This window comes from Symphalangus syndactylus, chromosome 4 (genome assembly GCF_028878055.3).
Source record: "Symphalangus syndactylus isolate Jambi chromosome 4, NHGRI_mSymSyn1-v2.1_pri, whole genome shotgun sequence".
Classification (NCBI taxonomy): Eukaryota; Metazoa; Chordata; class Mammalia; order Primates; family Hylobatidae; genus Symphalangus; species Symphalangus syndactylus.
In genome coordinates, this window is record NC_072426.2 from 98,635,342 (window position 1) to 98,658,753 (window position 23,412).

The 23,412-nt window shown below is 38.4% G+C and overlaps 1 protein-coding gene across 32 annotated transcripts in view; it reads right to left on the reverse strand.

Moving 5' to 3' along the window:
• KAT6B (lysine acetyltransferase 6B) overlaps positions 1-23,412 on the reverse strand; it is a 207,130-nt gene that overhangs the window by 42,307 nt on the left and 141,411 nt on the right. For 10 of the 32 annotated variants that reach the window (XM_063637453.1, XM_063637455.1, XM_063637452.1 and 7 more), the window contains 9 exons: positions 21,314-21,429; positions 20,988-21,069; positions 18,379-18,511; positions 15,569-15,624; positions 13,587-13,708; positions 11,367-11,482; positions 8,768-8,909; positions 5,439-5,600; positions 1,247-1,340 (listed from right to left, as the gene is read on the reverse strand). In XM_063637453.1, the coding sequence (XP_063493523.1) occupies positions 1,247-1,340; positions 5,439-5,600; positions 8,768-8,909; positions 11,367-11,482; positions 13,587-13,708; positions 15,569-15,624; positions 18,379-18,511; positions 20,988-21,069; positions 21,314-21,429 (1,023 nt within the window). Of the gene's footprint in view, positions 1-1,246; positions 1,341-5,438; positions 5,601-8,767; positions 8,910-11,366; positions 11,483-13,586; positions 13,709-14,695; positions 15,625-18,378; positions 18,512-20,987; positions 21,070-21,313; positions 21,430-23,412 lie in introns of all 32 variants that reach the window. The other 22 variants (XM_063637441.1, XM_055275649.2, XM_055275646.2 and 19 more) reach the window with 8 other exon arrangements.

Here is a 23,412-nt window from a genome sequence, read left to right on the forward strand (position 1 = left end):
ATTTCTTTATGGTTTTCTGTGAGCACATTTACATTGTGGTTTTTGCATCTGATGTAGCTGATGAAGATTGTGCAAAGTCCTAAATTTTCCTCCTTTCAGTTAATAACCAGACAAACTGCAATCTGGTAATCAAGAAGCACCTGGTTCCTAGTGACAGCTTTTTTTTTTGCGACAGAGTCTCTCACTCTGTCGCCCAGGCGAGTGGCACCATCTCGGCTCACTGCAACCTCCAACTCTCAGGTTCAAGTGATTCTCCTGCCTCAGCCTCCCTAGTAGCTGGGAGTACAGGCATGTGCCAACACATCCAGCTAATTTTTGTATTTTTTAGTAGAGATGGGGTTCACCTTGTTGGCCAGGATGGTCTAGATCTCTTGATCTTGTGACCCACCTGCCTCGGACTCCCAAAGTGCTGGGATTACAGGCATAAGCCACCACGCCCAGCCAGTGACAGATTTTTACATGACCAGAAATGACTATTATCATGGGATATCTGGTCATCATGTTATCTAGATATTTTGAATCAATTCTCCAAACGTACCCCTAACACAACATTTACACATCCAGTATAATATAAACAAGGAGAAAAAAAAAAAACTACCATTTTTAAAAACATTATCCATATGCATACTTTTATATATTATGCCGGTTTTAACTGAGAAGGCTCAGAAGATATGAGTGCATATAAGATAAATATTTCTTGGGAAACCTCTAGATACAAACAGTGTATTAATTTCCATAATAGAAAAGGGAAATTAACAAAATAAGGTAAGAGTTATTTCTGCTAGCAAGGCCTAGGATAAGCTGCCTAGAAAATTATTTTTCTAAATGGAAATATACCTTTTCTGCTTTGTACTGTACAAGATTATAGGCAAAATTTTAGAGAGCTGAAAATCCTTTCAAATAATACTTTCTTTAGCTTTAATCACGAATAATTGCCTCTTTTGGTGCTAATGAGCATGAGCACCACAAAATGGAATGTAATTCTGTCGGTTCATTCAGGGTAATGGCTTTGTGCATGAGGCCTGCTGCCGAGAGATCTAGTCTCAATTTCCTAGAGTACAATCACTGAGCAGCAGTACATTTTTCACTTGAGGATGATGTTCTAACCTATGTAAATATAAACAGAAAACCCACTATCTATTGATAAAAACAACAATGCAGGTTAAGTAAAGTTTTATAGGTTACTGTTTCCTGTAACAGCCATCAGCTTCCTGGATCATGAAAGTAAATAAAGTACTTCACTTACTGAAATCAATGAGAAACCGTCCAAATCCTTGCCTTTGGTGCTGGGGCATGATCATTATGCAGGAGACATTATACTTCTGCTGGCAAAGCTTTTCCTGAGGGAAGAAGAAACAGATCAAGTATGTCAGAGCCCTGCTGAAGTGGGCAATTCCCTGCACCTGCCACTGTCCTTGTAAAACTGTCCACTAAAGAAAGCCAATGGGTTAGGTCAGGATCAAGCAGAAAAATCCTACTATATTAATCAATCAAACTATCAACTAACAACAAACCATCGACTCTGGCATGCCTCTCAACGACATCTTTATTCTTGAAAGTCAGTGCCATAAAATATGCATAAAGAATCCAAGGAAATATATGAACCAAATAAAACAGAATATAGACTGTATAAAAGAAATGCCTTCCTTGCTCAAATAACTTCAGAGACAGAGAAAATAACATCCCAGGGAGTCACCCAGCGGAGTAAGTTAGGATTTAGCTGGCTATCTAGCTAAATATAATAATAATCTACAACTCTGCAACAGCAATCTGTCTTCTGCCTTTGGGCAAATGCCCCAGTGAAACTAAAACAGTATCTGTGTGGGTAGATGTGCAGACACATATTTCTCCTATGAATAAAAAGTCAATGTAAAAAGCTAGAGAAATAATCTGCATTTCAAACCAAGAAAACAAAATAAAAAGAAACAAAAAGACAACAACAAGAAACCCTAAAGCCTCCAAACAAAGGTTAGACCAAAATATTACCAACAGTTTGAAACCAGGAGGAAGATCGGGTAGAACATGGTAAGAAACAGCCCTTACAGTTAAAGAAGAATTTGCAACTTTCATGGGATGTGGTATCAGGGCAGCATTTTTTTATTCAGAGTACACAGAAGTTGCCAAAACCTACACAGAGATCTGGAAAAGGCTTTTGAGGTCATGGATGCTCTGGCCAAATATAAACCACAAATAAGACTGACCACAAATGGTACCGACCACACCAAAGAATTACTTCAGAACACCCAGATCTTTAATGAACCAATTTGAAAGATCACAGGAGATGGTTGTGGAAAAAACCCTACAGGGCAGAATTGAAGATTTCTTTGTGAAAAAGATGTACTCCCAACTTTTGCACATTTGTAGTTGTCTATGGAGCCTCTAAAAAATGAGGAGGAAGCAATGTGCATCAGTTTTTCTAAGAAGATGAATTGTCCCTCACTGGATGTGCACATCAATGGCGAAGGTTCAAGTAGTTCGTCTATTTTGCAAAGTTAGACAAATGGGTCACTCTCTCTAAAAAGAAATGTACTCTGGGTTAAGAGAATTCATCCTTGATGCATTCCTTTCTTTGTCCAGAACCATTTCCACCTTTTGGAGTTTTTTGAGATCCAATATAGTAGTGATCCTTCTTCCCCCGCTGTGCAACTTAACATGTTACTACAGCTAAATTCTGAGCTATGAATAAAACTAATCCTTCTTTCCTTTCTGTTTACAGCCATCTATTATGTGCTTGGAAAGTCATATGCATGTAACAATTTGCACTGAACCTTTCTAGGTCATTCCAGCCCTTCTCTGGCTATCCTTGAACTGTCGTTCTAATAACCTTTAGAATTTGGTTCAAGAATAGCCCCAAAGGGCCAGAGTCCTCTAGATTCCAACTGACACATGAGAATATGGTTTAGTTTCATCTAGTCTTTTTTTTTTTTGAGATGGAGCCTTGCTCTGTTGCCAGGCTGGAGTGCAGTGGTGCAATCTCAGCTCACTGCAACCTCCGCCACCCAGGTTCAGGGGATTCTCCTGTCTTGGCCTCCAGAGTAGCTGGGATTACAGGGCGCCACAATGCCCAACTAATTTTTGTATTCTTAGTAGAGACGGGGTTTCACCATGTTGGCCAGGATGGTCTCTCGATCTCTTGATCTCGTGATCCGCCCGCCTCGGCCTCCCAAAGTGCTGGGATTACAGGCGCAAGCCACCGCACCCGGCCTCATCTAATCTTTTAACATGCTTATTTTTTAGATTAATTTTTGTTTCACTATACTGCCAAGGCATATTAGTATTCCAGAATAGTAGGAAATAACAGCAGCTGCTGCCATGCTATAGAAGAAACTGTGACAAAATGAGAAAAGTTGAGCTAGTTCTGAGTAAAATGTTGGGTACTCTGGCAGGAAGAGAGGCAGAAATTCAAACCTCAAGAATCACCACCAACTCTACACATGGCTGCTACTCAGCAGCCAACACAAGACCCAGGAGTGGGATGGTCAGTGCAGCATGAGGAAGGTGGGCACCGTTAAGCCTATGTTTAAATCCACAGACAATGAAAGAAACACCATTTTCTAACAGCAAGGACGCAACCAGTATTCTTTTTAAGTTTCTGGAGAAGAATGATCTTGACAAACCAAATAAAAGGTAACGTGTTTTATTTATTAATCATATAGATTTCCTATTTATTGTTTTATTCAGTGTTAATTCTCTATCATCTTTTGAATTTGTAATGTGCAAATTAACTTTCTTCTTTTTCATTTTAAAGCTTTACCAAATATGTGGATTAAAACACTGAGACAGTTTTCCATGAATGCTGTTACTTATTTTTGTTTATGATCTTTGGGTCGATTCTTAAATTTAGGATAGCTATAGTTTGCAAGTACCTTCACATATATTCTATCTTTTGAAACTTCATTAAAATGGCACTTCTATAAAGCATCCCATTTACAGTGTGCAAGAGCAGATTCATTAAAATTCATGTATCATCTAATATAAAAAATATATCATAAAATAAATAAGAGATAGAGTTTGGACCTTCTACCTAAAAGTCTCATAATTATTGTCTCTATTTATGTACCATCCTGGTACATTTAACTATTTCCTAGTGCCTCAGAAAAGTTAAGGTCTTTACCTGGTAAACATCTCCAAACTCAGTTTTCCTTTATTGCAAAGGAGTTATTGTTTCATTTTTTTTTTTTTTTTTTGAGACGGAGTCTTGCTCTGTCGCCCAGGCTGGAGTGCAGTGGTGCGATATCTGCTCACTGCAAGCTCCGCCTCCCGGGTTCACGCCATTCTCCTGCCTCAGCCTCCCAAGTAGCTGGGACTACAGGCGCCCGCCACTACGCCCAGCTAATTTTTTGTATTTTTTTTAGTAGAGACGGGGTTTCACCGCGTTAGCCAGGATGGTCTCGATCTCCTGACCTTGTGATCCGCCCGCCTCAGCCTCCCAAAGTGCTGGGATTACAGGCGTGAGCCACCGCGCCCGGCCAGTTATTGTTTCTTAGAAGCCTTTGAGCAGAAGAATGTGATGAACTGCTCTGAACCAGTGAAGAGGACAAGCTATATCCCCTCAATATGTTGATTGTTTTCCCCACTCAAACAGCCAGAGATACTTAGGCTTTCTTTGTTCTTGTTTTGTTTTGTTTTGTTTTTGAGATGGAGTCTCGCTCTGTCGCCAGGCTGGAGTGCAGTGGTGTGATCTCGGCTCACTGCAACCTCCACCTCCCGGGTTCAAGTGATTCTCCTACCTCAGCCTCCCAATTAGCTGGGACTACAGGTGTGCACCACCAGGCCCAGCTAATTTCTTGCATTTTTAGTAGAGACGGGGTTTCACCATGTTGGTCAGGATGGTCTCTACCTCTTGACCTCATGATCCGCCCACCCCGGCCTCCCAAAGTCCTGGGATTACAGGCGTAAGCCACTGAGCCCGGCTGATACTTAGGCTTTCTAAAGGTGAGATTGCTTTAGAACTTAAAACCATAGCACAGAGAATAGGAGACAAAAGTGTAAAAACAGTCATTTTATCAGCGTGACTGTCCAAATGCCAGCGTCCTAACTCACTGAGATACAGTTGACCACAGAGGGAAGGCAACAAGGAGAAAGGAGAATTCTCTCTTAAATGCTACACTAAACTGAAACCTTCATGTTGACATCACTTAAAGGGAAAACGGAAATAAGCTAAACACTGAGAAAATCGAAGATGCTAAGTGGTCCACAAGGCAGCAATTAGAATGTCATCAAGGCGGCACACAGTGCCGAGGTCCTTTACACACTTACTAGGCACCATGTTTTTTGTTTTCATCTTTTAAAATGAGCTCTGAACAAGAACCTGAGCTTTTCAAAAACACATGTCACTTATTCAAATTATAGTAATGAAAAAGCCCTGTTCAAAGAATTGGGCTCTACCAAAAACATTTTGAAAAAGAAAATGAAGGTCATGCTGGCTCTTGTTTTACCTTAGAGAAGTATCCAACCAGATGACAGCCCTTTTCATCATTTTTTGTAAGGACATAAAAAAGGAATGGCTCGACATCATAATACAACGTTTTGTGGTCCAGGAAGAGCTTGGCTAACAAGCAAAGGTTTTGGCAATAAATTTTGCTCATATTCCCATCAACCTAGCAAAAAGAAACAGACAACATTATTTAACATAAAAATACTGCACCATATAAAATTGTTTCTTCTATATGGTATTTCAGAAAGTACATCATTTTATTTCCAAATCCTAAACTGAGAGATTAAAACACTCTATTAAGCAAGTACAGCTTTAACCAGAAAACAGCTGTCACTGGCAAATCAGAATTCCACATTTTCTCTTAAATTAGGGTACATTTAAGGTAGTTAAAATTTCTCTTTAAGCTACCAAAGAAGGGCCCAACCACTAGTAAAGGAGTTAATTTTTACTTGTAGTTTATTCTGAGCTAAAAAGGATCAGGCATGTCCTCTCTCTTTATTTTAACGAAATAAATCTGTATTAAGGAAATATAAACAGATCAAAATACTTCTCAAGTTAAACTTTATGTTGTTTCAAAAGGGTTTCACATAAAACTAAAATAAATGAACTGTATTATTCTGATTCCTCAGAAGTGTGGATTAGCAAAGAGTTTTCCATTTTGGTTTTATCCCAAGCATCATCTTAAATATAATTGGAAAAGATAAAATATCTATGTTGGGAATACTTACAGAGAAAGTGATATGAATTTCAACCTACAATAAGCACTATGATTACAGTCTACTTCTCTTCAAAATAAAAGAATCAAGCTGTGATACTGATGGCTATAGACAGGAGGTTAGGCACAGATGCCAATTTCTTTGATCAAGTGTAGTTACTCTTCGAAAACAGAAAACACAGCAGATTCAAGAAGAATTTCCCTAGCACTTTTCTTAAGGGAAATGGATATTTGCTAACCAGAGCTCTGAAACAATGAACTTGACCATTCTCAGGTCTCCTGTGGACCATACAGGTTCTCATCTTGCACAAATTATTTTTAGATTTCATATAACTATTTCCCTTGGATGAAACCTAGGTCCCATACATAGCAACACAATCAAATATGGGCAATGGGCACAGAGGATACAATTCTCCCTTTAATTAAAGGAAGTTTACATGTATTTGAGAGTATGGCCCTTTTGGAAATGGTAGTATATTACAAAAAGGAAAAATGGAGATATACATAACTGTGAACCAGAAAAATAGATGACAGTGCTGAAGAAAATTCTGATCAGTTGTGAATGGTGTAAGAGGAACAAAGAAAGGGAAGGCCGGAAAATCGTAATGTGTGATTATTCATCCTTTATTTTATAAGTTTTGTAGGAAACTGCTAGGAGAAAAGTTGCCCAAATGTTATACTCTATTAACTCAGATTCTAGAATAGGGACCTCGGTACTTATCAAATCCAACTCCTTATTCGTATAAGTGAATTTTACATACATGCTTCTGATGTCTCCCCTCTCATCTCTGGATGGTCCAAAAGCACCTGCCCTGAAAGAACAGCCCATTCTTACCATCCTAATAAGACTGATTCCCTTGCCCCTGAGAAGACGTTCCATGGATTTATGAGCGCTTCAATCCCAATGCTGACTCATGCTGATTTAGTAAATAACTACTTAAGGCCAACAATGTGTTTTGAGCTTTGAGAAACAATGTTTTGGTTGGAAGAAAAGATCTAAGGCATCAAGGAAGGAGCCAATAGGAAAGCTGAACTTGTGACATTAGCTAAGCTTCAACTGTGAGCAGCTCTGTCACCTCAGCTGGCTGGGGCTGGCAGGATAGCTTATCAACAGGAAGGTCAGGCAACATGTATTCAGCCTTCCTTCTAGCCCACTGGTTCTTAATGAGGGTGATTCTGCCCCCCAGGGGATGTTTGGCTATGTCTGGAGACATTTTTGGTTGGTACAACTGGAGGGGGTGGTGGTGCTACTGGCATCCAATTAGCAGAGGCCAGAGATGATGCTAAACATCCTACGCTGTATAGCATAGCCCCTACAACAAAGAACTAACCAGCTTGAAATGTCAATAGTGCCCAGATTGAGAAACCCTATGCCTAGCCTTTAGTAAGAACTAATATATCAGCTAATCTTCCCAGCAACAATACCCTTCTTCCTCCAAGCTTGCTGAAAGAGCCTGATAGAAAAGAGAAAGCTTTAAAAAAATCATAAGACACAACTGGAGTTTCCTGTGTTCTCTGATCAGTCTTGGGGAAAAACTAGTGGGCCCAAAACTGTCTGAGAAGGAGCCTGGCCCATGCGAGAAACCTACAACCTTCCCTTTATTTAATAGGATGGCAAGACACTGCAGGCCAGAAATAAAGAGAACTGTAAGGCAGAATAATACGTTCCAGCCTGAACAATTCAGAAAAAGAAAATCCAGAAGTGAAACTATATTCCAGAGAAAGAAGACATCAAGTTTGCTGTACAAGGTAGGCTTGTTTCGAGCACCCAGGAATGAGCACCAATGCACACCATGATGGGTCAAAGAGGAGAAAATGCAGCAGACAACAGAAGTGTGCAAGTGGAGGGAAGAGCATAAAGGAGAGATGTGAAAAGCCCTGAAGACAGACAGTAACCTGGGAGAAAGGCATGGTCCCCTCAAGGTGAAACTGACTCAGCTTAACTGAATCCCTGAAACTGACAACAGATACATAATTAAACAATGCAACTATATAGAGGCAAGGCCTGCTACTAAATCAATTCTGGAAATACAAAATGTCTTCAAGAAACCCACAATGACAGACATATGGCCACAAGGGGTTCCTGTGAACAGCAGAGTTCTTCAGGGGTGGCCATCTACCCAGATGGGAGGGAGTCCCAACATCTGCTAGGGTCTCACCAAAAGGATTATCCACCCTGCCAAGAAGTGGATGGAAACACAGGTGGTTGTGTATTGAGGAGATATGTACAGCTGCTCAATTCCCTGGAAGAGTGAGCACCTGCCAGACATTGGCTGGAACTGCTGAACAAAGCTCATTTCTCCTGCCAAAGAAAGTGGAATTTACAAAGAGCTGAGGAGATCATAAATTCACTGGTGAATATATCTAGTGTAGACAGGGATTTTGGGGAAGACAAAAATGTTAATGTGATGAAGTAGGGATTCTTCATCAGTCTAAATGGTTGCTTAATATGGTTAGATAAACCTTCCAAAACATGGAGATGTTTTAAAGGGCAGTCTGAATTTCAGTGCCAAAATTAAATATACTTTGCACCTTCTAAACACAAATCAGCACATAGTCAACAATTAGGAGTACTACATTTCAAAAAGCTGAATTTTTTATTTACACGTGCTTACCTCAAATACTGAAAGGTCTTTCCTTCGGTAAATTTCATTTGCTGGAGGATGAAACCATCCACACTTCTTGGAGTGTCTTAGCAAAATATTTTTACTTTTCATATATTTAAGACAGAATTCACACAGGTAAAGCTTTGGTAATCTGTTAAAGTTTAAAAATCACAGAATCTATCAGATAGATTACACTGTTGGGGGGGAAATTAAATATTGTTCAATTTTCTCTACATCATAAAAAGGCTGTATAATAACATTGGAGGCTGGGTGCAGTGGCTCACGCCTGTAATCCCAGCACTTTGGGAGGCCAAGGCAGGCAGATCACCTGAGATCAGGAGTTTGAGACCAGCCTGGCCAACATGGTGAAACCTCATCTCTACTAAAAATACAAAAATTAGCTGGGCATGGTGGCACATGCCTGTGGTCCCAGGTATTTGGGAGGCTGAGGCAGGAAAATCGCTTAAGCCCATGAGGCGGAGGTTGCAGCGAATCGAGATCGCACCACTGCACTCCAGACTGACACTGTCAAAAAAAGAGTGAGACACCATCAAAAAAAGAAAGAAAGGAAAAAAAGGAAGAAAGGAAAGAGAAAGAAAGAAAGAAATAAATAAAGAAAGAAAGAAAGAAAGAAAGAAAGAAAGGAAAAGAAAGCAAGCAAGCCAATAGTAAAGAGACAATGTAAAAACAACCTTACATTATTTTTTAATATAATCCATAATATGTGCTCCCTTTACTTTGTGAACAAAGAATTTGTTTCCTTAAAAATATCCTATATAAAGAAAGCTTTACAGATATGGAACCACCACCCTAAAAATCAACTTAATAAGGATACTAACCTGTCAAGGGACCAAGCATATTTTTCAAAATTCACATTTACTATCTTATTTCCAATTATATATGGTTAGTGGTATAGCTATAATATCTTACTCAGAAATGAATTTATTATTTTAAATAATCTGCGTATATATGAGGCTGAAAAGTCCTCGAACTTAGTTGTTACCATTTCCACTTCTGGAAGAGGTAACTTTAAAGTTATTATCAGAGATTTACATATGGTCTAAATGCAGTAAATAGCAGGGCTGAAAATCAAAAGATCTAATTTGTTTTCTACCAATTCCACTGTTACTTTGAGTAAAAGACAAATACCTCTCTTCCCTGCTGACTTTTTCTCCACCTTAAAAATTAGAACACTTTTTATTTCCATATCTTAATGAACATGGCTGGTATTTATAAGAAAATGTTTAGAAGCACTTGCAAGATCTTTGGAGTATAAGAATGGGGAAAAAGGTTTTCGAGAGAGAGGCAGACACGGATGAGACTACTTTCAAATCTTGCACTTATGTACAAATTTTATTCAAATCTTTCAGAGAACATGGCTTATGATTACCTATGCAAATTAAAGCTCATAGTCATTTAAAAAAATTGTTCAAGAACACACAACCAAATGGTACAAGCTAGGAGGAGAAACCAAAATTATTGACTCTTACTTTTGTCACTTAACTTTTAGAAAACACTTAGCATTTTCTCCAGTTACGTGATTGGCCAGACACTCACATGCTAATGAAAAAAAATAAGATCTATTCTATAAGAAAATCAAGTTTATAAATACTGAAAACTTTGCAGACTAAAACATTTTTGAAGATACTAGTAAAGTGTACCCTGACATACTTCATGGAAGAAATCTATTCTCAATGTACCCATTTTGGGATATATTCGTTCACAGGCTAATCTTGAGTTCAAGACAAACAAAAACTCGGCTACCATTATTTTCTCCTTTTTATTTTTTGAGATGGGATCTCGCTCTGTCACCCGAGCTGGAGTGCAGCAGTGTGATCTCGGCTCACTGCAACCTCCACCTCCTGGGTTCCAGTGATTCTCCTGCCTCAGCCTCCCGAGTAGCTGGGACTACAGGCATGTCCTATCACACCTGGCTAATTTTTGTATTTTTAGTAGAGATGCGGTTTTGCCATGTTGGCCAGGCGGGTCTCGCAGGCCTAACACCTCAGGTGATCCACCCACCTTGGCCTCCCAAAGTGATGGGATTACACGCGTGAGCCACTGGGCCTGGCCTTCTCTTCGAAGTCACAAATGGTTCTAAAAGTAAAGATTTGGGGAAGGGTCTCTTAAGACTACCCGTTCCCACCTACTTTCTCCCATTTTTCCTTCTTTTGCTAAATTTCTATTAAAAACTTGAAAACAAAATGCCAGAAATCAGAGATAAAACTAACAGGCCTAATTAAAAAATATAAAAGGCAACTGGAGAAGAAAGTCTACCCAATAATTCACCATGGCAAATTTCTTTTTTTTTAATTTGGTTTCATACAAAACCAACATTTCCCCAATTAACCAAAGAAAGAAAGCACAATCTAGAAGCTAAATGGCAAAATTTATAATGCCCGTGTCACTAAGGAGCATAAGGAATTTACTGAGAACAAGGAATACTATAAAAAGGTGCTGGCAAAAGCAATAGTTTGGGAAGCACTTGGCATTGACTATCAAAATTTATTTCCTAAAATCATCCCTAATTCCTGCTTTAGAATCAAGAATTTTCTTTTCTCACATATGCGACATTCAAGTTATACACCTGCCAGACTTATTCCATTACCTTGCATATTCCTGTGGGTAAGGCGAGGAGTACCAGGTTTGGATTTCATATTTACCAAATTCAATCACAGAAGGGTACCGGCCACAGTCTTCCACCCCACTCTCACACTCTATTTTCTGTCAAATAGAAAAAAAAGGAAAATAATAATATATATACTTCACTTACATTTTGGTTCTTTCACCAGTGATTATCAAAACTTATCAAGATCAGAACACTAATCTTAATTGTGAATTTGCATGGCCTTAAAACACTACAGACCCTTATGAAATAGGTTGGTGCAAAAGTAATTACTGTTTTTATAATTACTTTCAATGGCAAAAACCACAATTACTTTTGCACCAACCTAACATTACCTTTGTGTAAGATTCACAGCAAACGAATACCCTAAGAAACAATATAGCAAAGGAAATAAGTATGGTATAAATACATACAAATGTCGATAGAACTGGATTTAACAATCCATTGTAACAGATTAGAAATTAGGTGATTATAAATGATGTGGCTATTATTATTTATTTATTTATTTATTATTATTATTTTTTTTTACTTGAGACGGAGTCTCGCTCTGTCGCCCAGGCTGGAGTGTGCAGTGGCGCAATCTCGGCTCACTGCAAGTTCCGCCTCCCGGGTTCACGCCATTCTCCTGCCTCAGCCTCTCCGAGTAGCTGGGACTACAGGCGCCCGCCACCACGCCCGGCTAATTTTTTTGTATTTTTTAGTAGAGACGAGGTTTCACTGCGGTCTCGATCTCCTGACCTCGTGATCCGCCCGCCTCGGCCTCCCAAAGTGCTGGGATTACAAGCGTGAGCCACCGCGCCCGGCCTGGCTATTATTATTTATTACAGATGCTTACAGTTTCCTATTCCTCCACGAGGTAGTATTTATCACAACTGTAATTAAATAATCAATTGTGAAATCTGCAGCTTAGCATTTGTCTCCTCTTATTTCCTTTATTTCCATGTAGTAAGCCATATGAGGTTAAGAACTCTGCCTGCCAGATTCACTGTGGTATCCTGGTGTCTGGTACAGTGCCTGACACAGAACAAGAATATTTCTTGAATAAAAAAAGCCAGTTTTACCATGTTGGAATGAAAAAACTTTAGAATTAGCAGTATCTTTCAGCTAATGGCCTACTGTTCATGTTTATATATGAATGTCAGAAGTAGGCCAAAAAAAGATAATATTTAAGGACTTTGAATCTTTTTTTAAAAAGAGGTGGCATCCTGCTGTGTTGCCCAGGCTGGAGTAAAGTGGCTATTCAAGGGCACAATCCCACTACTGATCAACGTAGGAGTTTTGACCTGCTCCATTTCCAACCTGGGCTGGTTCAAGGACTTCCAACCTTAATAACTGGGGGAAATTTGACATCTATCTTAGCCAAAGGAAAGCTGATACAAGGCATCCTGATAGATCAGGGCAGAATGAGGGTTGGAAATACCCAATAGCTCTGAAGGTAGAAACTGTCAGGAGTATTTAGCCCAACTGGCTGCTACTAAAAATAAAGCATTAAGAGCCTACAGAAAACCCCTTCCCCACAAAACAGGAAGTGGGGTTGGGTAGGGAGTCTACCTGACCACAATGGTCATAGAAACCGAATGTAGTCACTGACACAACAAATTCACAATTCATAACAGATTCGTCTTTGAGAAGTCTGACAGCCTCACCTGTCAATATCTGGGTGGTAATAACTTAAGCAGAATTAAAGTGGAATCACTTAAAGAAATTACTGGAAAATAAAAATAAAACTGACTACAACTGATCGTGAAACAAAATATTGTTTTCATCAACGCAAAAGAGCTAAAAATATGAGACATTTTTCATATGGCTGGCCATCTGTGTTGGAAGAAACATCGGTAAATTTAACAGCGATGTTCTTCTTTTTGTTAATGATTTTAAATTGTTATTTTCTAAATTTAGGCAAAACTCATCAGAAATCTATTCCTTCACACCTAGAAACGTTTTCCAAAATCTGCCTCAACTAGTGCTATTCTGTTTTATTTTGTGAGACCAGCTGAGCCCATACCTACTTTTAAGAGTGGAGACAATTCTACTAAGTCATTGCTTTTGAATGTACCGTCAGTAAAAATGGACATGATAATGGCTAAAGAATCACAAAGGATGTTGAAAGGGATTCTCTATAAAATCAACACAGTAATTCCATATTAATAGTTAGAAGCCACATTTTATACTTGCTACTACAATGTGGGATCCTCGCCTTACCTCCCAAGAAAGTTCCTGGGCCTGCTTAAAAACATCCAAATCCTCTTCAGTAACGACATCCTTGTTTCCAATCACATTTACATCTGCACTTTCTTGTTTGATGTTTATTTTTATTTCAGTATCTGTCATTTAAAACCAGCAGAAAGTGTATTCACTGACTTGAATCATGAGTAACCACCATATATTACCAAAATGGCACCAAATTAGCATACTGGGCAAATAGGGATTTTTTTTTAAAAGCTTTATAAATAAGCTTTTACATCTAAGCACTGCTCATAGATCCAGCAGTATCCTTTCCCTGCTATACTCAAATTTTTATTTGAATTTATCACTGTCATCTTTTTACAGCTTTAATAAATATATGAGGGAAAGTAAGAGCAATACAAAGCGAAATCATATTTTTCAACCAAGATTAGAAGTTTTATCAATGTCTAGTTATAGCATTCCCATTATCAGTTTTGAGATAATAAATTCTACCACTTTGTCCAAATGACACATTTTCGGTTTTTGTTTGATAAAGGGTAGCAAATGTAATGGGCCAATTTGTTCAATGAAATTATGAAATCCGTTTTCTCCCTAAGGTGGATACACACACAGACACACTCACATCCAAAAGCACACATCACAGAGTAACAGATCAGGCTTTGCTGAGACGGAAGCAGGATGAACTTTGTCATGAGAAAGCAATGGAGCAGAGGGAAGAGCTGAAACTCCCTCTGTTGGAAGCACTGACAGCACACGACCGAACAGCGCTGTGGCCGCAGAGGCGACATGGGGGAAAGCATGGCAGAAGCATGGCAGTGGCTACTCATGCGGGACTACAAAGCCATAAGCAATGCTATGGAGGCATCTGGGGGTCCTAGTGTCACTACGAATGGAAATAAATAATAAAAGGTGGGAGAGTATTAGTTGGAAAAACAACATTTTGGAGGTTTAGTCAGCATTAGAAAAAGGTCAAAGTTTCACTGCTTCTGTATGAAAGTGAAGTGAGAACAAGAGAAATAGCTAAGACCTATGTGACAAATAGGAATTGATTGGTTGATTTTTTTCGGGGTTGGGGAGAAAGGGACGGGACGCAGGTTTGGTTGGAGCTTTGACCTTTTGCTTACCATCATCCTGATCAGGTTTAATCCTTCCGTCTGTCAAGCTCCCCTTCCCTGGTGAGGGGGTCCCCATCTGAGGGGTCACTTTATATTTTAATCTGCCTAGCATCCTGTGCTTTTTAAGGAAAGTTGTTCGCTTGAAGTGAGCAATTGCTTTAAAAATACTTCCTCTAGCCATCCCCCAGCTAGAGGAGGAGGAGTGAGAAATAAACCGACTTCTAATATCTCTTTTGCCAAAGAAGTGGGCTTTAGATTTTGCCGTGGAAGATAATTCAGTTTTACGACGCATACGTTTGGGTGGTGCATAACTCGGGTGTCCCTTTTTGCGAGACTGTCCCTGAGTGGTATAGATATGAGAAAGCCCATCAAAGAGTGCCTTCAGCTGGCTGTTAGTGGTAAGGCTGCTCAGGGAGGGCACACTGCACTGGCTGGAAGAACTCTGGGGAGAGGGAGAAGTGGCCGTGCTGGACTTTTGTGAACTGGGGCTCTGACCGGAGATGGGGGTTGGGGGTGGAAGTGAAGAAGGTGGAGGTTTTAGCTTTTGTGTGGTACCTGTAGCCAACACATGAGAAGTGCATGACTGTTTCTGAGAGACCTTTTTCCTTGGACGATAGTGCTTTGAAAAGTCTATTATTTCACCTCGTGATCTGCGACCATCAGGTGATGGTGTAAAAAACTTAGTAAGGCCATCAATGAGCCCTTTGGTTTTCTTGTTAACTTTAAGTGTAGAGGCAGAAATGTAGGTGGAGGTGGTGGTGATTTTGGTGGTGGCACCAGGCCGAGTGGGGTCTGTAACAGCCAATCTGCTGCTTGAGTCCTTCCCAGATGCAGCATGACCAGATGAAGGTGTGGTACAGACTTTAGTCTTTTGACCCCTACCAGGTGACCCCCTTCCTGTGAATGCATTCATGGATCCTTCATCACTGGTTACAGACCTAGGCAGAAATTTAGAGAATAGTATCAGCATTTAATAAATAGAATTATAAAGGTATCTAAAAACAAATTTATTGCAACTAGATGCATTCAATGGGCTTAAACTTAAGAACTGTATTTTTTGTGTGTGCCACCACCTAGATGTTTCTCTGTTGGAAAGGCAGCAGCAACTGCATTTGCATGTCATGGTTCTTCCAGGGCCCATCCACCAGGTACTGGAAGAATCCATGTGGACCCAAGGGCAATATAAGCAAGAAAAATGCCGAAGAGACTAAAAGAACACCAAATGCTTTAATTATAATTAAATAAAAACAAGCTATCCTTTGGTGTTGTCACAGTAGTTATGATTTCCTGAAATGTCTTTTTTAAAGGATTAGGAGGAAATAAGTCATATGTGTTATCCAGAAGCAAAAGAAGAAGCTTATCTAATCTCTAGTTAAAAGTAATTTTTAATTCAATTTGCAAACATATAAATAGAGTTTGGATATGGCTATAAATTTGTACTTTTTTAAAAGAAAACATAAAAAGACATCCTCTTCCTCTCAGCAGTTTGTGCTTAGGATGGTAAGATAACCAATAATACTCTCTTAGGAGAGAAGACAATTAACTACAGCATAAAATATTGCTGAAAAAAGGACAACAATAGCAAAAAACTGAAGAAATGATTAAATAAAAGCTACAGCGGGTCAGACATGACATGGAGAGTCTGGTGAAGAAGCGGCACATTTACCATGGTCATTATCAGACACTTGGCGTCAGAATCTTTGTACCCCGGTTCTGCCCATACTGTTGAGTAGTTCTAGAAACTAGAGGTCACTCGCTAACACAGCTGCTTACATAAACAGCAGCCGACTGTCTTCACCTCAGGCTAGGGTTTGCAAAGCTACCCATTTTGTAGCAGAGTTTTATACAATAGAGAAACATTTGCAGATGAATTATGACAATGCTGGGGCCCAAGAATGTACTTTCAAAATGATCAATTTAGCTGAAGGTGAATAATGACAAAATGAAACCCTTAAAAAGATACAATACTGAATTATAAAAATATCTTAAGTAATTACAAATTAAAGAGTATATTTTAGTGATCATCTTGTATACAAAGATTTAATGACCAGATTTCAGCTGTTAGCTGAAGGGGAGGTAGGTGCAGCTACCAGGCTCATCTGGGGTGGCTGTATTGCCAGGGACTCTGCCTGGCACCACCAATTCAGCCAAGTCAGGTGAACGCTAGAGATCTCTAGTGTCACTAGAGGCACAGTGAGAGTTACCAACAAAGAACTTGTCCAGGCTAAAATGTTTCACATCAGAACGCTGCATTTGGATTGTATCTGGGATCGATTGCCCAGAAAGGATAATATGCTTATAAAGCACGTAAAAAAGGAAAACTCCCTAGACTGTCTTAAAAATTCCTAAGCTCAAAGGACAATTTTGGACAAACAAAAAGTTAGGATTGGTGCCAGAGGCAATTTTCAGCTGTGTCCTTTGTTTAGAAAGTTTATATCCTAATTTGTTTTTTTAAATTGGGCCCTGAGGATATGGTCCCATGTTGGGAACAATGCTTATGCAGGATGAATGCAAAAACATATAATTTCTACTTCAAATGATACTACCATGAAAGATCTTATTCATAAATGTTTCATGTTTGCCTCTAGAAATTTTTTCAAAATCTATTGAAAATGTCTACTGGTTAAAGCGTTTTCGCAAAGTTTCAAAGAACACTCTAGAAAGGAGCCGGCACTTCTTACTTCTTCTTAGGAGATAAAGGTGCGGGAGAATACTATTTTTCTGAGAGCAAGTAAGATAGTGAGAACTGCTTCAGATAAAATTAGGGGAAAAGGAGTAGGCAAGGGAGTGAGATTCTTGGTGTCTGTTCAAGGTGTGTGCAGAGCATGATTCTTTCTCCATCACAATGACCCTTTCACTAAGCCTGAAAAGATGGTGGTAGTCTGTTGGTAGAAATGCTATAGATGTGCAAGTCTACTGATTCCATTTGTAAACACCTGAATGCTGATAGTCAAATCTATACACAGGTTAAAATAAATTCATTTCACCTCTTATCTTTTCCCCGCTTTTCCAACTAACTCCTGCTAAATGCTCTACTGGGCTTTAATGGCAATTATATGGCAACAAGATAGTGAAAATGGGGTTATCATAGTAGATTTCCAGGCCACTGTGAACCTATTATTTTACATATATGTCTGCACAAGTGCAGTTGTCAAATAGTTCTGTCTAACTCTTCAGAGGGAAATGGTCATCTGCAGGTTTTTCAGAAGCTCCTATTTCATAAAAGAGATCTTAAAAAGTGGTAATGCTACATTACTATCAGAAGAGAGAGGTATTTTTCTAAAATGTTATCTGGAGTGACAAAAGAGATTTGCTATAGACATGGACAAATCCCTCTCGTTTTAAAATTCCTATGAAAATATTTACATAATTAAGCTCTTCTAATGCTCAGCCAGTAATAAAGTAGGCTGAATGACTGTTTCCAATTCTTACATTCTGCTTCCATCCTGCTGCTTGAAAAATGTCACTTAGTATCACAGCTACTGCCAACAGAAGACCCCAAAATGCCAATGGTAATTAAAAATGTTATTTTCAAAAAATTTCCACAGCTTATGCAAAAGGAGAAGTATTTTTCAACCCTTGAGTTTGAAAAAATGATGCCAAAAAACCCCTAAAGGAATCTAAGAGAATAACAATCACCTATATTTTAAAGCAAAACATAAAAGATTTCTTTTGATAAGATCTCAACCTACAACAATCGTTGCTTTAATTTATTTTTCGGTCGTCCAATGGGTTTTGCATATCGTCGTTTTATTTGTGCAGCTTTCTCATGAAGTAGTTTTCTTCCCTTTTTCTTTGGTCTGCAGACTTGGCAAATCCACATCCCTGAATTAATATATATATGAGAAAAATATTTTAATGTTTCATTTTAAGAGAAGATATTAAATATAAGTTGGCAGCTGTAATAAGCTGCTCAAGGATGCCTGTATGCTGAACTTTACTCCAAAAAATGTGTCATTCCCTTTTGTCATTTTCCTTAGGAAGCCATCACTAAGGTCAATTTCCCCGGAGTGAAGGTGGTGAGGTGGCCCCTCTCTCAGAATCCTTCCATAAAGCTGTTCCCAACATGTCATTAAGCCTCTCACCAACATATAAACACACATGAAAACTCGCCCCTGTCAGATATTATATCTTTTGATTTGAGGGAGACATTTTCAAATCAGTCCATTTTTGGAATTTCTAGAAGAAAAAAAAATTGTCTTATCATCTCTCTGGAAAGTTCCAACACTAAAAAAAAAGTATCAGTATAAAATATAATTTTAAAATTTAAATAAAAGTTTTGAGTACTACAGAACTACAATGATTCAAACTATACATCTAGCATAGAGAAATAGGTCAATGGATAAGAATGGAAAGACCAGAACAACCAAAGCCTACAGAAAAGTTTAGCACATCAAAAGGTCATATTTCAAATCAGTGGGGAAAGGATGAAATGATTCAATAGGCGTGACAGAACAAATAGCTATCTATCTGGAAGAGGAATTATTTCCTATCCTTTACAAGAATAAATTCTAGACAGATGAATATTGTAATATGAAAAAATAAAATGTTATAAGTACCAGGAAAGATATGTGGATATTTATATAATCTAAGCATGACTGACATTTAAAACTGAAGCCATAAATAAAAAGATTCATGAATATGACTACATAAAAAAAAAGAGCTTCTGCAAATCAGGAAGAAAAAGGTAAAAATCCCAAGGGAAAATGATTAATGGATAAAAAGAGGTACTTTAGAAAAGATGATATACAAACAGCCAAGAATAAAACACAAGAAATGTTCAATCTGACTACTTAAAAAGAAATAATCAGACATATTTCTATTATCAAACTGGTAAAATTTTAAAAATGATAATACTGTATTTAATCAAATCTAAGATACTGTATGATGCATCTGACTTCAAAAATATTAAAACATTAAAAAAAAAAACATGTGACTTAGACTCAAAGAGATACAGTAACGGTGAGTACTGGTCACAATACAGGAAAATAGGTATCCTCATATACTGCTGGACAGCCTGAAAACTGATGCAGCCTTTCATGTATCTAGCCTTTGATCCAACAGTTCCTCCCCTAGGAATTTATTTCAAGGAAATAATTGTGGATGGAAAAAATTGGAAACATTTGTAATATCCACCCTAAGGGATTGGTTAAATAAATTACAGTTCATTTATATAGGGGGTTGGAAAATCAAATACCTCCAGGAAGGACCTAGATTGTAAAATATATGTGACTGAAGCAAATTGGAACGTAAGACAGCAGGGAGTAGTGAGATTGTGGCAAACTGGAGCATGCATGCACCACCCAGAGGACTCAGATTCAAACTTGTAAAAATATTGTGCCAACCAAGCATATCTGTGACCCACAGTTGCCAGGTTTGTAATCCCTGCTCTATACTATGGAGTTCTACATACTTATTAAAAACTATGTTTAGGAGAATATTTAATGATGTAGGGGGTGCTTATAATCTATTAAGAGGCAGGAAAAAAGTACATTACAAAAACATGTACAGAATGTTCCATTTCCCTTCAAAGGGTATGTGAAGGCAGAGAAGGAAATTTCCAATTCATTTTTATTTTTATTCCATTTGTCTATCTGTACTTTTAAAATCTTCCACAATGTAAATTATGGATTTTATAATAAGGCAAAGTTATTTTTAAATGTTTAATATATTGCAAAATGAGGGGAAAAGGCTGAGCTTAGCTGATTTACACAATAAACAGAAGAAAATCCACATTCCATCAGACACAATCAGCTATAAGATCATTCAGGTGCTCGTGTTCAAAATATCAACTAATGGCCAAGAAAATGGTGATGGCTTCCTGTTGTAGGACTTTGGAGTCACTATCATCCTCAAAAATATAAAATTTCTTAAGCTCTAAACACTGTGCTGAATAATATGGAAAGTGTTCTAAACTTTTGACCTACAGAATCTAATCTTATTCTAATAGGGGAATGGTTTGGAGAGAGAGATGATCTTTTCATCCCTGGGTCTGAATTAGAGCCTTTATTTTATATATATGTATGTGTATGTGTGTGTGTGTCTGTGTATATATATATGTGTGTATATATATATATATATATATGTATGTATATATATACACACATACATATATATGTATTTTTTTCCTGTGCTTTTATACTCCTCTATTCACAACCTGTGCTAAACTTAGAAGTATAGGGAAGGTGGGAGGGATGAAAAAAATGCTTAAAGAACCTGTATACCTCTGAGCTGTCAGACCTCAGGACAAAGCTAACCAATATGTAATAAAATACATTTTTAGTACAGTTTAAAAGTTCACCTTTTGGCATTCTGGAAAGTGGTGGGTCACAGCATTCCATATGAAATCCTCTATCACAGGAATCACAAAAAAGCATATTATCCTGTAATATAACATATTAGAGACTAATTGAGACTGAAACCAACTGTAAAAGGCCAAAAATTCTTTTGTTACTGGCTTAACATTAATACAATATAAGCAAAGTGCACCAAGATCCTGGTTGCAGTTTGACATCACATGTATTTAAAACTTTAGAAAGACAGTAGCCATGCTCTATAAAAACAAAAACACCTTAACACTAGAAATTAGCGAGTTACCTGGAGGCGGATTACGGGAGCCATACTTACAGCATTTCTGCCTTGGACTCTACAGGCACTGCATGTCTTGCATTCGATGCACTGCCACCTTAAGGCCTTTACATTTGTTGTTAATTCAGGACAAAATTTCAAACAGGATGGGTGTCCTATGAGAATAAAAAGCAAATTGCTTGATGGGAATGGTGCTTTTGACTTTTTTAAACTCCCATTCCCTAATATTTAATAGATAGCTGATGAGGCTAGCCAATGAACCTTAGGAACTTGAAAATGCCAACAGATCAGAGAATCCAAATTACAGATTTTCCTTTCTGCCTTTTCCTCTTGCCTTCTTTCCCTGTATGTAACAAAATGACTGTACAAATGTTCTCCCTAAGAGAACTTAATTTATACCAATTCCAATCTCAAGCCTTTGAGAACTTGAAGATAACACAGGCTCAGGTGTTCTTACTCCTGCACCTGTACTTGCCATCTTCATCAACCACCATCTACCCAGGGGGTCCTGGTTTGCCACACACTGAGGGGAGTTGCCAAAGTTCAAACAACTCCTGCTCTCTGTGTGTGATGAAATCATAAAACTCAACAGATAACTAAGTAAAAAATTGAGGCTGCTTAACATAACTATAGATGCCCTCCCCTACCCAAATCCAATAGTACACAAAGAACATCCCATTGCTGGGCTAGACAGAGGATATTCCATTGCCATCTTGCCCCTGGGTCACTGAGTTTAAACTCTGGATGCAGGAGCAGAAACAGTGAATTTGAGAGACAGAGTTCAGAAGCTGAGAGATCCAGGTTAAAAGGGACCCACCAAGAAGTGCAGCCTCAGCAGGTTCCCCCATTTTCCTGAGCATTGAGTTTTCTATACTGTTTGGGGCACACTTTTCACCTAGCAGCGCTCCATACACCAGGTCTTACTGCTCACTTCACAGAGGAAAACTGGAGACCCTGAGGGGCAATGCCATTCAAAGGAGCCAGCCATGAGCCAGTGTGTAATAGATTCCTCCAAGAGGTGTGGGGAGCGTGAGCCTAGATTCTTTGGAAGGCTGTACAGTTTAAAATCTCATGGTCTTTTATCACATAAACCTGAAGAGATCTCCAAACTCGATTTTATTTTTTTAAACCTGGTCTTTAAATAGTAAGAACATTAGTAAATCCCATGTGAAAGAACTTACAACCAAGCTGCAAAGGAAACCTGAGGGGTAATAAAAAAAGCAGATTCTGCAATTTCAAAACTGTTTTATAATTTCCTGACTTTGGCAGGCTCATTGTTTAAATATGTATTTTGGATTGCTGCCAAAAAGGTCCTCCTCCCTAAAGCTTAACAGGTGCTTCATAAAATTCCACCCACCAGGAGATTTGGCTTTTTGAAGTAAAAACATTCAAAATCAATCACCAATACCGTTAATAAAAGCACACTATTCCTGAGTTAAAAAAAAAAAATTCTAAACATCTGTATTTAAGATGTTGAGAAAATAAAATATTGTCACAGGATTATGACCTCAGGCAGGAGAGACACCCAGGCAGATGCATTTAACCTGTGACACTGTTCTTTTACGAGGCTTCTCTCATTCAAATGAATGCAAGGAAAAAGTCTGAATAGATAAAAATGGTATCAGTCTCGTCTTTCTGCTCAGCAACAGCAAACAAAGACAGCCTGCTTGTCGACTTTTAAGAAGCACACTGAAGCGGGGAGGGGAGAGGTCTACTTTGATCAGAGCCCTCCCCTCTGTCCCCTTATATAGTAAGGGGGGTAAAAACTTAACTTTTAAAGAAAAGTAATTTAAATTCCACCCTTAAAATGGGTCCCATCAGCTTAAAAGTATACCATTTACTTCCCCCCTCTTTTTTATTACTTCCTGTAAGGCATACATCATGGGCACATATGACCTCAATTTCAAGCACTGAATTTTTCTCTACATTCAAATCTGCTTTTGTACTTTGTGACTTAATATTCAGTAACTAAGGTAATTCACATCATATTACATTACTATTTATTCTCACAGGTATCTTATGAAAGACAGACGTTTTAATTATACAGTTTGAAAATTAGTGAATTTCAGCCATTTTCAATCAGGGGCAAGGAATATTCTTTCTCTTAATGGTTTCTCTCACTTTAAGCAATACTGTAT